At 47.1% G+C, this 14,569-nt stretch overlaps 1 protein-coding gene across 1 annotated transcript in view; it reads right to left on the reverse strand.

Annotated features, from left to right (window-relative positions):
- Blnk (B-cell linker) overlaps positions 1-14,569 on the reverse strand; it is a 67,470-nt gene that overhangs the window by 32,551 nt on the left and 20,350 nt on the right. Inside the window, exons 2-6 of the mRNA NM_001025767.1 lie at positions 14,230-14,295; positions 10,000-10,049; positions 5,366-5,406; positions 3,378-3,534; positions 731-894 (exon numbers count right to left, since the gene is read on the reverse strand). Of these exons, the coding sequence (NP_001020938.1) occupies positions 731-894; positions 3,378-3,534; positions 5,366-5,406; positions 10,000-10,049; positions 14,230-14,295 (478 nt within the window). The remainder of the gene's footprint in view (positions 1-730; positions 895-3,377; positions 3,535-5,365; positions 5,407-9,999; positions 10,050-14,229; positions 14,296-14,569) is intronic.

Raw genomic sequence — 14,569 nt, forward strand, 5'->3', positions numbered from 1 at the left:
GAGAGGTTGGCCAGCTTGCCTAAAATCACAGAGCTGACAGGGTCAGAAAGAATTTAGACCTAGACATTGTCTCTACTGTGCTTTTCTGTCTCCTTACTGGACATTATATAAAGATACAAACGAAGGTCATTTCATAGCTGGCCCTAGCACCTGCAGACATCCTCAAAGAGGTGGTTTCTCAGAGTAGCTTCTCTAAGAATGTCTGGTGATGGCTTAGAGCTGTCTTCAGTGCCCTCCTGTAGGACCATCTTAATGGCCACACGAAAGGGTTGTCTTTGTTTTTAAAACGCAAATGCCATGAGAGTCAGGACTAGGTTGGGGCAGCCATTGTCACACAGCCTGGGCACTGCATTGGGTAACTTTCAAGAGGTAGCAATCCCAAGTGGAATAAGACTCCCAAGGGGCAGGCAGGACAGAGCGGAGGTTGATGAAGTGGGTCTCCAGATTCCCAGGGGCTGGGTGTAGAAGTGGAAGTAAAAGCAGTGAAGGCTGTTGAGAGGCCATGCAGGGGTGACAGGAGAGGCTCAGATCTGGTCCATACATCACATTTCAATAGAAAACTAACATGACTAAAATGGGTCACATGTGTTGTTTTTAGAGAAAGCAAGTTTCCCCCCAGTGTCACCTCGAAGGACTTGGAGGACAGGAGACCAGCAGGGTTTAGAGAAAGGGAGATCACTTGAAATCTACTTCTCCAGTCCCTCCAGCTCTCCTCCTAGGCTTACTTTACCTCATCCTCAAGGAGGTCTTTGGGCTTGGGGGGGACTTGAGGCTTCTGTAGAGAGTTGGGGGCTGGCAGAGTGGAGGCCAGCCTTGCTTTCGCTGAAGGCCAGCTGGGCTTACTAGGAAGTGTCTTGCTGAAGGGTGGAGAGTGCCGCTGGCTGGATCGATTATCTTGAACAAACAGAAGACAAACACAAAAGAGGTTCTGGGTCATCCATTGTGTGGATATCAGTGGGATCTAAAAAACACACAGCCAAAGGCATCTATCTAACCACAAAGGATGGTGTGGTTCTTAAAGGAGCCAAGTCAACAGGTAGACAGAAAGCATCAACTGTCAACTGTCTGTTTACCTGTGTGCTAACTAGCAGAAGTCCCTCAAGAGCACATTGGAAGTGGGGGTGATAAAAGCCTGTGGGGTTGGGAGAGCTGAGAGCTCATCACTCTGCTAAGCATACTGGGCAGGACCAGCATGCAGAAACCGGTTCTCAACTGTATTTACACATTGGAGACATCTTGGAGGCTTTAAAAGTGGTCCTACTCTGGCCTTCTGGGTGCAGTCTGTTGTGATGGGTTTTTAAGTCCTCCAGGATATACCAAGGAGTTCCTTCCCTCAACTCCTGGAGAAACCAGGTGACCCTGCTTTGTCCAGGACTATCTTTTTGCAGGAATCTGAGAAAGAGCCCACACTCCGATACTGGATGGATCTGGTTCCTTCTGCTCTAGCATCGACTAACCCCACTTGCTTGCATCAGTTATAGTTTCTCTGGCATTCCTTTCCTCGTTTTAAAGTAGATCACACTGTCCACCCTTGGAGTTAATTGTAGGGGTAAGAAAAACTGCAGTGCATGAAGCTGGTGCAGCATGGCTGCCTAGAAAATGGGTCGGATCCTATCATGTTCTGTGAGGGCTTCAGATACCCAGCCTCCCCAGCGATGATGTGGGATGGGTTAGGATTAGGCTGACGATTTTTCAGACGTTCTTAGTGTACGGACGTCCTGGGATTCTCCATCCTTGTGCAGTGCAGTGCCTTGCAGAGTGCTGCTGGATGTCCTGCTTCCTCCTGTGATGCTACCTTGCCTGTCATACCCTGCCTGACACTACGCTTCGCTTGGTGCTCCTTCTTGCTCTCAGAGCTCATTTCTCCTTTGTCTGAGATACGTGGCCAGTGTCACATTTACTGTGCTCACACACTAGGGCGTCTGCTTTTGCCAGCTTTATTTCTTTGCAGCTCTTGGTGTCTAAATAGAATTTTCAACACAACAGTTAAACCCGTGAGAAGCAGCAAACCACAGAAGGCAGGCTTTGAAAAAAAATCGAATTGTGGCTTCTGGTTTGCAGTGGGCACCGAATACAGCCTCTTCCCCCTCGGGATCATTGCAAGGGGTGAATGAAGTCATTGGCCACATCCAGTGGGGGAGTGCATGGGGCGGGGCTTACGTCATGCCAGTATGGAAGCTGAGAGACCTAGCTCACTCCCGAGCTCGACCTCGATGCCTTGGCATAGTTAGCTCCTTGCCTGCTCCTTTTGCCCTACACAGTGAAGATTCGTCCCTCTTCCACAAGTCTGGCAGGAATAAGAATAAGAAGGCATAGCTGTAGTGCACTGCAGTGTAATCTACAGAACACCGCAGGAGTGCGCTGCCTTGCTCACTGCTAAATGCTCAGGGCCAAGTATGGTGCTGGCCAGAGTAAGGGCCCAACAGACCAATTGTAGAGCAAAGAACCAGCATCAACTGGCACCCTGGGGAGAGGCTGCTGAGAACCAGGAGGATGATCTTGCTGCACGCATGTAAGCACTGCCCTGGTTGTGAACACACTCAATATCCCTGCCTTCAGGGAACCTCCTTGTCCCTTACTATGAACAGAAATGATTTTACTGCTCCACCTGACACCTTCCTTGTACCCGCTAGTAAGACTCTACCACTGAGCTGCACTCCCCTGGCTTTTGTCTGTTTATGTTTTGTGTTTTAACTTTCTATTTTGAGGTGCGGTCTTGTTAAGTTGCCCAGCCTCAAAACTTGGGATCTCCCTGCCTCATCCCCACCCACCAGCTAAGATTATAGACCTGTGCTACCATGCCAGACTTCTTGATGGACCACCAGAGGCGTGGCTCAAAGCCAGATTGTGCAGGGTCAATTGACCTAAGAGGTTGATTGCAGGCCCAGGGCTCACTGACCGCCCCACCCAAACCCCCAACCCCAGTGGGCATCCACAGTCTAGATGGCCTGTGTGCAAAGCTGTCTGGACCAGAACAAAGAGGGGGCTTTCGTGGACACTCAGGTCCTTGAAGGGCTTCTCAGAAGTTCCAGGGCTTTGGATGAAGGAGTTCCCAGGAGAAACAGGAGTAATGTCTGGGTTGACTTCTTGTGGGACTTTGAGGGCAGGGGGCGGGGGTAAGGGAGAGCAATCCTTAGGGTACACTTCTTTGTCAGTTCAGAGAATCTGTTCAATGCTCCTAACCTGGGGGAAATGCTCTCCATAAAATGAGAAAGCCAAACCATTTGTGTCAACCCCCCCACCCCCCATGCAACTGCCTGCTCCACTCCTGTACAGCTGCTTGGAAGTGAGTGTGGAGACCGGAAGGGGGCCCTCAAGCAGCTGCTGTGTTTGCCCATCTCCCCATCCCGTGGCCCCAGAGTCCACAGTGACCTTACCTACATACTCGCCCCTCGTGAAGGGCAGGGCTGGATGGACCACCCGTGTCTGCTGCTCAGCGGGAGGCGGCTCATAGGAATCGTCCCCCGTCTCCTCTGCGGGCATCACATACATCTCGGAGTCCGAATGTTCATCTGGATTTTCATAGTCGCTGTCCTGCAAATGTAAGCACTGTGCTTGGTATCTCTCCAGTTGCCGACTAATGAACAGATCACACCTTAGGAGAAGGGAGTGGTCCCTGCGGCAGAGGACAGGAAGTGAAGGCTGATGGAGGCTATTCGTATCTGCCTGCTCCACACAGCTCCTGCCATGATCACGAACACGACTTTCCAGTGCAGAGACAGACATTTGTCTCCTATGGGTTGGGATGTTATAACGGGGTTCCTCTGTCTGGCCTAAAGTCTTTAGGAACAAGCCTGTGTTTCATATTATCGGCAGCGGAGACCCACCAAAGCAAAAATAACAGCTAGGGGAATTTAAGCAATTCTTGTTAATCTTGGCTGTTTAACTTTAGGGTAGGTCAGTCTCTACTCTCAGGGTTAATTTTTACTTTGTGTTCCTCGCCCTATGCTTTCTTTGTAAAGTTTACTTCGTTTATTTCTTGAGATTATAGTATAATTACATTATTCCCCTTCCCCTTTCTCCCTCCAAACCCTCCCATCACCTACCCTTGCCTTCCTTCAAATTCTTAATTCAGCTGTCTTCGCCCTTCCTGCCGCAGATGTGATCTTGCGCTGAAGCCAGCAGGGGGCGCAGCCTCGATACTCTAGTTTCTGCTACACTGGGTTCCAGGAGGAACTTCATGCCCGAGTGACCCACAATGAGATCACCCTTCCCCTTATTTTTCTTTTCTTTTTCTGCGGTTGAAAGAGGAGGAACTGCTGTCTTTAAGACCACATCCACTCCAGGTGGTGAACACAGATTCGATTTTAGACACTGGCCTGGAAGTCTTTTTTCTGAATCGTCTTCCCAGAGAGGACAGTGGGAGTGTCAGTTCTGTCCTCGCGACCTCCACTTCCTTATGTGTGAGGTGGGGGTGTGGTACGTGTAGGGTCCCTCACAGATCGAAACTCAGATCAGAGCATGGAACGCTGTAGAACATACACTGCGGATGTTGAAAAAGGCTTTAGATGCATGGTCTCAGCAAGACTCAGCTCCCAATAGGTGTGGCTGCAAGGCCCCTGCAAAACTACAGTGCCGTCTGGAGAAGGGTGACAGTTTATTCTGCTGCATCACCTGTCAGGGTCACTACGGCTAGGTCCCTTTTTTTTTTTTCACTCTGTGACCTAGGAAGAATGGCTGGTGGTTCTTTTGGCCATAGCAGGTACCTTGAGGGCTGACAGCCTGGTTCGGAGGCCCAGGTCTGAATTTGGGAACTGCAAGTTAATTAAATGTTTCTTTCCGGTTCTAGAAGCACCTCTGCCTATCATTAACTCCATTAAAAAAATATAGGGTTTTGTTTGCTTCGTAGCCTGGCCTCAGACTCTCCTCGTAACCCAGACTGGCCTTAAACTCTTAAGTCTTCCTGCCTCAGCCTCCCACGTGCTAAGACTACATGTGCACCAGCTCTGTCATTAACTCTTTGCTTTGGCGGGTCTCCTATCTGGTGCCAGCCGTAAGGTAGTGGGCAGCTTAGGTCAGAAGTATGCTTATCAGTACAGACTGTTTAAATGCACGCATTACTTCTGGTTTCGTGTGTCTGTGAGCTCAGAGAATGGGGTTAGAATACCTACTTCCCAGGGCTGTGGTGGACTAAAACAAGGTTACATGTAAAATCGTTCAGCCTGGCTGATGGTGAGCACTGGGTCAAGTCAGCTGTCACGAGATCGCTGCCACCTACCTGGAGGAGTCTTTTCAGTCCTTCTGAGACCTACCCCTGACCTGTGTTGCTCAGCTGGCCATCAGCATGCAGTTCAGAAAGAAGCCATTTGAGAGGTCCCCACCCCCAGAGGCTGGTACTCTCCTGATCCCAGGAGCAAACACTCACAAAGTCATCTGACCATTGCTCCTCTTCGTCCGCGGGGTTGTCTGTAACAGGAGAGGGACATAGAGCAAAAACCATGAGTCCAGCTGGCCAGTTCTGGCTGACCCACAGGCACCAAAGCTGGCCGCAGTTCTGTGAGCCTTGAACAGTAACTACAACCATATTGTCACTCATTTTTTTTCATCTGTTTCACAGAAAGCTTAACCTGAAGCACAAAAGATCAGTCCCACAGGGATAGAGCATTGTCGAAAGACATTTCTGAAATATTATACTAACATTATACTTGTCCTTTTTTTTTTTTTTGGCTTTGATAAACTTTATAACTGTCAGGTCCAAAAGGTATCCCACTCCCCTCCCGAAGGGTAGGTCCACTGACTCAGTTCAAAATTGAGTCTAGGCCCAGCTCAGACTGGACTCTAAGAGGATCTCTGGTGGTTAGATAAGAGCCAGGGCTCCTCAGGAACTGGTGAAACTGGTTCCCATTTGCCGAAAGGAGTAATGTTTTCCCTTTACCTCTAGCAGAAGGGACAATGGCTCTCTACTGACGTGTACCTGTGGCTGCAGGCCCAGCCTGACCCCCAGACTCCTACAACCCTGTTCACAAGTACTTTTATATATTTCAGACCCTATCCTGACCCTTCTCACCTCAGATCCCCACTCTCTTTATTTCTGCCCCCATTCTATTCTCATTATTCTTTCCCTACCCCCTGCCCTGTATTATTATCTTCCCACCCTCCACCCCCCGCCCCATCCCCCTGTACTCTATTCTGTCACTACCCCTCCTCTGTGCACTATTCTCCCCCTACCCCCACCTCTCTGTGCACAATTCTCTCTTCTCCAGCTCTTCCCCCTTCTCTTGCAGATAGCCCAGGCCATGTGCAGTCTGCCCCCCCCCCCACACCTCCCCTTCCCGTTCTGGACTCTTTCAGACACCCCTGCACATTTTCTTCCGCTTATGCACAGTAAGACCTTCCCCCAATCATGCCCTGGAACAGTTGTGTTGGCAGTTTCTTTACTGTGTCTCCCTGCATACAATAACCAAAAGCAACTTGGAGAGGCATGGATTTTCTTGGCTTATAGGCCTGCCTGCCTGCCTGACTCTGTCTCTTTATGCAACTTTCTTTTGAAGTCTCTGGAGACTCCCTGGATTGAGAAGCTTTGGGGCTGATTTCTGAGCCAGGGCGGGCAGTGGAATGGGAACCCCCAAAGCATAGAGGCAACAGCTGAAAATGCTCCTGGGCCATGGACATCTGGGTGTGCGGGAGGACAGCACAAGGAGGGGCACAATGGCAAGTGGTGACATTGGTTTTGCCCTAAGGACAGTTTCCAAGGATTATGGGAAAGAACAAAGAGCAGGAGCAGGGTCTTTGGCAAAGTGCACGGGATTGATCTGTAAGATTGGGAACTTGGGTGGATTTGGCTTAAAGCAGGTTTGTTTCACTTTAATATGTAGGGGTTCTTGCTAATTCTGACTCAGTAGTTGGGTGGCAGGGTGGAGGTTACATATGCCTAACAAGTTCCCAGCTCACTGCTGCCACCAGACTAGGGATCACACTGTGGAGCAAGCCATAGTCCTGTGTTCCAAGAGACCCAGATTTACTGATATCAAGGCTCCGTGGAAGGGCTGGGGCTGTAGCTCAGATGTAAAGCACTTGCCTAGCATATATGAGATCCTGGCTTTGAGCCCCAGTGCCATATAAGAGAAGACTAAATGGACCGTTTCAGGGGAAGATCAGGCATTTGAGGTCCAAGAGAACACTTTTCTGTGATCTGCAGGTCGGAAGACACACTTTCCTAAAGCCAATGTTAGAGAGGCTCGCTGTAACATCAGGACCAAAACCCAGCAGATCTCCATTCCTCAGATGACAAGGATGAACTGGAGCGATGTCCACAGTTACATTAGCCAGTTAGTGGCTAGACATGAGAGGACCTTGTCACTAGCCCTATGACCTGTGGCTGCACTCTGGTGAGCCGTAAAGAATTCAGTGGGGCCGAGATGAAGAGAACTGTTTTATGGCACAATTCTCTGATGCAGGATGAGAGCTAGGAGTGGAATCAGGTGCTGAGGGCCACTTAGAAGCTCTGTTCAATGACAAACAAGAAATGGTGTAGCCATGGCAACAGAGAGGAAAGATACTTGAAGGTGGAATCAGCCGGATCCAGATGAAGGCTCGCCCTTTCTGCAAAGGATGAGGAACAGTGGGACTTGACAAAGACCCATGACATGTGGTTCAGGCAAAAGGATGAAAATATGCCAGATGTTTCCTGACTTTCACTAAAGAAGAAAACAGAAGGAGGCAGCCATGGAGAAGGGATGACCAAGCAACCGTGATGAGAGATGTCTGTCCCTCTTTTAGCTGGTTGAGCCTCTGAGGACTGACTCTGAGGCCCAGCACTTGAGTCTGTCATCTCTAATGCTGCTGGTTCATCTACAAGGGACAGATATGCCAGCAATTTGTCCCCTAGCACTTGAATTGGATGTCACCTCCTCAGAGAGACTGTCCCAGAAAGTTGTCTCCTATCTGACTCTTTGCCACTACACCTTCTTCCTGTTTCCCATAGCAACCATCATGCTTAGGAAATTACTTATTTTTAAAGTGCTTGTGTGTGTGTGTGTGTGTGTGTGTGTGTGTGTGTGTGTGTGTGTGTGTGTAGCTACCTACAAACTTCTGGGAATTCTGTCTCTGTTCCCTTCCTGTCCTATGAGCGCTGGGGCTATAGGCTACTACAATATTTAGCCTTTTGTGATTTTGGGGATCCAAACTCAGATCCCCAAACTTGTATAGCAAGCACTTTACCCATTGCCACCCAGGACAAACCCGTGACATATTTGTTGAGTGGGTCAAATCTGCAGTACCTGCATATGTTTATTCTACAGAGTAAACTGTCCAAGTGACATCACTTCTGAATTGTCTGCTTTGATGCTACCCAAGCCAGCTCTGTGCCTGCCTTTTGTGACGTCAGAGCTTGTACTGGGTGGCCGTTAGGAGACATTAGCGAGGAGTAACACCTACATCCAGTGAACACTGCGCATTTCTCTGGGATCAAGTAAGCACTGGAGACCATTACGGGGCGGGGAGGATGACCTTGTTTGTGAGGATACCAATGGTGGGGGTAGGAATAAGACCAGACTAGATGTTAGCCTGAATCACCTCTTACACACAAGAATCCATCGTTCCATGATTTCCTTATTCCTATTTGGATCCCAAATAAGTCAGAGTCATTCTCTTTCCCCATCTTTGGAGAGAAGAACAACTTAGCTGTGGTTGGGAAACAGGTTTCCTTGACTTGCAGATTAGGTAGATTTTTCAATTCCTGGACAAAATCCCCATTTCTTAGTTTTATGTTCCACAGGGATTCCATGGCTATCTGTATAAACTTGCTAATTCCTTGACAGTGTGTGCTTCTGTCTATTCTAGACGAAGGGGTCGAGAGATGACTTCAATCACCATCGTTACAAATCTTTTAATCTCAAGATTGGTCTTTTTGCAGCCAGAGTTGGTTCTGGTTGGAATGGAGCTGTGGCTGTACCGGGTGCAGGAGGGTTCAGAGGTCAGTCTTGAGTGCCATTCCTCAGGACCCCTCTGCTGCTTTTGACAGGGTCTCTCACTGGGAATGGTTACCCAGCAAGCCCCAGGCATTGTCTATCTCCACATCCCTAGTACTGGGACTGCACACAAATGCCACCACGCCCAGCTTTTTATGTGGTTTCCGGGGGTCACATTTGGATCTTCATGCTTGCACATCAAAGCACTTTACTGACCAAGCCATCTAACTCCTTAAATAGCTTCTGATAGATTAACCCCACTGCCATGTACTGCACAGGACTGACTGCACTTTCCACACTATATGAAATTGTAGATATCTCAACACCATCTGTCTCCCCTTTAGGGCTATCAGTTCCCTATAGGGCACTATAAGTCACTTATAAGTATAGCTTCTACTTAATGCCTTAAATATGCCTGACTCATGGGGCGTGTTCAGAAAATAGCTGCATAGACATATAGATGGATGTATGGATAGACAAAAGGATGGGTAGGTGGGTGGATGGATGGGTAGGTGGGTGGATGGATGGATGGGTAGGTGGGTAGATGGATGGGTAGGTGAGTGGATGGATGGATGGGTAGGTGGGTGGATGGATGGGTAGGTGAGTGGATGGATGGATGGATGGATGGATGGATGGATGGATGGATGGATGGACGGATGGATGGATGGGTAGGTGGATGGATGGATAGGTGGGTGGATGGATGGATAGGTGGGTGGATGGATGGGTAGGTGGGTGGATGGATGGGTAGGTGGGTGGATGGATGGGTAGGTGGGTAGATGGATGGGTAGGTAATGGATGGATGGGTAGGTGGGTAGATGGATGGGTAGGTGGGTGGATGAATGGGTAGGTGGTGGTTGGTGGAGTAGGTGAATGGACAGGTGAATAGGTGGGTGGGTAGATGGATAGGTGAACGTATGAGTGGATGTGTAGAATACATTTATGCTGTAGTTAAAAGCCCCATAGATATGGTTATTCTTAAAATCAGGCTAAGCATCCTTTGCTTTCAAGTGAGTATAGCATATTTCCCTCCCTAAGGAAGACATATGAACACTAAACAAAAGCTAGCTAATTACTTTAGAAATATTCTTACCTAATGCATAGTCCCTTCGAGGAACACTTGGAGGTCCTTTGACTTTTAGCCTGTGGATGAGAACCAGTAGAATAAGGGTCAGTGGGCAGGACAACTGTTGCCAAGGCTCACAGCACAAGCCAACAAAGAGATAAGAGAAAGATAACTACTAGAAGATATTTTGTGTCCATTGCATTTGGTTTATTGCATTGTAATCTAATGAGACCAGTGTTCTCCACAGTGCACAGGGAGTTTATGACTTGGCGCAAGTCAGGCAGAGACATGGAAGGGCTCTGTGGGGCCCAAGGACTAGTTAGCATTGCATTCAGTGACTCAAGGAAGATCAGTTCTCATTGGCTGACAGGGCAATAAGAGAAGATGAACTGTGTTTTAATTGTTCACAGATACCTTTTTAAAAAGGGGAAAAATCATCAATAGTAAGTACTTCGCTGACGGGTTGAGCAAAAATCATTTTCACCATTTCAAAACATGACAAGTGGCGTCTAAGCTATGGCCTAGTGGTAGAGCACTTGCCTAGCATCTCTAAGTCCCTGGGTTCTAATCCCAGCATTAGAATAAAACAAAACAAAACCCACAACAAATGGGCAAATATCATCTCAAGATAGAAGGTTTATAGTAAATTACTAATTAATAATAATTATCTATGTTACTTTAGAGTGATTTTCATAATAAAATTTAAAGCACGTACACATAAAATTAATATCTTACAGTAGCCTTTAATTACTAAAATATTATTTCCTTTTATAGAAGCAGTATATATGGTAGTAATTATGTATCTATTTCATTTCTTTCTTTAAAAATGTGTATTTTAGAAATACACTGAATTCTTTATAAACCATAATTGCAGATTGTAAAAATAACAATATTTGTTTTTGTCTGGGAATCCTCCCTTGCTCACCACAGGCTTTCGATTCTATTTTTGTCCCCATTCTCATCACAAGCTAACAAGTCTCATCAAATAAACTTGTGATGAAGTCTGCAAAGAGATCATCAAAGGAACCGAAGGGAGAGACACGGGAATGAAATGAGGTGTGATATCCAGAAACAGCAAAATTTCAACACTCAAGCCAGTTACCATCCACACCCACTCCCGAGTCAGAAGAGGAGACTTTTAATAGCTCAACTCATCTGGGAACAAAAGACAAACTTAAGAACGGAGAGATTGGTCAGTAAGCCCATGCTGCACAAGCAAGAGGACTGTGTTTGGATACCCAGCATCCACTTACATAAATGATGGGCGTGGTGTGCCTGCCTATGAATCCAGCACTAGTGGCTGGATACAGGAGGATTCAGGGAGTTTGCTGGCCAGCCAGTCTAGCTGAATTGGTGAGCTGCAATTCAGTGAGAGACCCTGTCTCAGAAAACTAAGGTAGAGAGTGGTAGAGTAACATGGGATTCTCTGTACACACACATACACACACACACACACGTACACATGTACACACGTACACACATGCACACATGCACATGGACCTACATGCATATGTACATATCCTCACACAAACATGTACATGCAACAGACACACACACACACACAGAGAGAGAGAGAGAGAGAGAGAGAGAGAGAGAGAGAGAGAGAATAAGGAAAAAAGAATGGCACAGACCACAAGCCAGGAATAAAAGGTGTATTTTGAAAGTAATAGTAGCTGGCAGGTCTACACTAAACCCAACACTTCCCATCACAGTCCTTGTGATAGAGAAACAGTGTGCTCAACCATGCTTCCTCCTCTCAAGAGCTCTCAGGGGAGAATGTTGTCCGGTGTCACAAGGGAGCCCAACTGCAGTTCCTTTGAGGCAAGGAGTCCTTGACTTCCATGGTAATGGCCATGGTGGCCAGAGTTCCCACCATCTGGAAGCGGGGCTTGTCAAGAAGAGCACTCTAGGGTCTAGGAAGATGCTTGGGGAGTGAGGGTAGGAACATCTGCCCTGTAACCAGGACAACATGAATTCATATCCCTGTTACCCACATGAGAAGCCGGGTTGGCTGTGTGTCGCTGTAACCACAGAATTTGGTAACAGATAGGGACGTCCCACTAGCTCTCTGGCCACACAAACACAGCCTGGCAGAAGCCGTGAGTTTCCAGTCAGCATGCCCTGTCTCAGGAGTAAACTGGAGAGAAATAGAGGACACCCAAAATCCAGGACTTGTTTCTGTGTGCATGTGTGCATGTCACACACACACACACACACACGCACACACACACACACACACACACATACACACACAGATGCTCTAGGGACAGTAGGCAACGTGTTTGAAATAGAGACTGCCAGGGTCATTGCTGCCCGTGGCTTCTGTCATATGACGGAACATGAGAGAGAAACCTCACACCACTGAGAACATCAGAGTTGCAAAGCTGGCAGCTGGGACAACCCACAATTGCTAGTGGCTCTGACAGTGGCTAGTGTTGGGGAATGAGATTCCACAGTAGAAAAGGATGAACAGAAATAACCTCACACATCTGCCAGCCCCTGGACAGAGCTTGCCACCCCCTTTATAAGACGACCCCTTCCCCTCACTGAGATCCACAGCCCCTGCCTTCATCCCCACATGTGGTGAGGCTCCTGTACGTGTTAGGTTCTAAAATCGATCAAAAAGAATGAATACACTGTTCTACAAACATGGAGACATGAACAGGGCTATGCTACCACTGGCATAAAACCAGGGAGAGGGAAGTTTGGCAGTAGTGATAAGCTTTAATGTCCACTTAGACATTTTATTTCAAGAGTTTAGATCAATGGAGCACTTGAAGTCTGAGAAGACTGTCACTGGAGTATTATCTTTGACAACTAAATGGGAAGGAATGGCTAAGGCATTTTGGTTGACAGGAAACTAGCACTCCAGAGGCGTTATCAGTACAAACTCACACCCTCCCCTTTAACACACCCATTGATCTATGGTTGGTTTGTTTAATCATAATGCAGTTAAAGTAGACTGCTAGGCAGCACTTACAAAAAATATGGTTTGCCTTCTCATACTAATAAAGAGGTCTATGGTAACACCAACACCGTGAGCTAGGAGAGCCATATATACAACATGATGCTGCATGAGAAGGAAATGCCTGTGTGTAAGCACACACAGTGCTGGCATATGCATGCCTGCGTAAGTGTAGACAGGAAAGTGTGTGTGAATCACTGGAATAACACATTGGATGATGCCTGTTTGGGGGGAGGGGCTTAGAACGTAAGAAAGTGAGCATTACTGATAAATTTTAAATTCGGTGAAAATTTTTCATGGTGAATTTGTATTACATGAATAAAAAAGTGAACTTAAAAATTGAACATTAGGCAGAGTGTGATATCAAATACCTCTAGTCTTGGCACTCACCCAGGAGAGAGAGGCAGCTGTCTGTCTTTGAATTTGAGGCCAGCCTGGTCTACAAGTTGAAAAGCCATCCAGGGCTACATAGTGAGACCCTATCTCAGAAGACAAATAAAACAAAATGCTGTTTCTCTTTTTATCTTGACTTAGACTTTGAATAGTGAATGCAAGAAATATATAGGTTTTCTGTGGTGTGTTTGTGTGTGTGTGTGTGTGTGTGTGTGTGTGTGTGTTTGTGTGCACACACTCTTGAGAGTGTGGGATAGGGAATGATTACTGGGTCCTATACATGCTAGGACCCTGTAAATTAGAGCTAAATTCTCCAATAATTGGAATTTCAATTGTGTGCCATTACGCCCAGTCTAACTTCTAGTGTGTGTGTGTGTGGGGGGGGTGTTTTAAATTAAGGGGTTGTTTTTGGTGCACATGAAAACCCAGGATTGTGGCTTTGCTTCTTCAAGAGCTTGATGAAACGTGATTTTCAAGGCAACAATTAACAAAACAGAAACCAAACTAGAGACCAGTGAAATGGCTTCATAGAAAAGCACGGCAGGTTTGCCTCAGCAGCACCTAGAAAACGCTGAACAAAAGACGCCAGGCTGAGTTTCCTGTGCTCTTACTGGCCTCTCCAGTTTCATACTTGGGTCTCAGCTCAGCAGTCATCCAAATGATTCTCCTGCTAGGTGCCTTGAGTGGGCCTAGCATACCTCTGCAGGGAGATGGGGAATGGTAGATCCCTGAGTTCCACTTCACTCACTAACCTGTTTCCAGATGGAGACCTAACCAGCATGGCTTCCTGCCCCCAGCGAGAAGGGGAGAGGCATCGTGGTCTCCACTCACTGACAGAGCTTTGCTGTTTACTCAGTACCAAGCGACTAAATGCACGTAAATAGTAGTGACTGACTTACTTCTTTATCTTGTCCATTATTCCACCTTCATTGTTCTTAATATCGTGGACCATCTTCTGAAGCTGTCTGTAAAAAAATCACAAGCATAGAATATTAACATCTAGGCTAATTTTTGCAATACAGTTTTTACCTTCATCAATGAAAGGCACTGGTTCTATTTGGATCACAAACTACTGCTGACATATTTTTTAAAATCTATTTTATTTAGTTTCTTTTAACTCTTCCTCTCTTCCAACCCTCTCCCTCAATACTAGGTAGGAGAGAAAGAAGGTTAGAGGGGGGGAAGGGGTGTAGGTATCTTTAAACCACCTTCTGCTGACTAGGGACATTGGGTTTTTAG

The sequence above is a fragment of the Rattus norvegicus genome, chromosome 1 (genome assembly GCF_036323735.1).
Source record: "Rattus norvegicus strain BN/NHsdMcwi chromosome 1, GRCr8, whole genome shotgun sequence".
Taxonomy (NCBI): Eukaryota; Metazoa; Chordata; class Mammalia; order Rodentia; family Muridae; genus Rattus; species Rattus norvegicus.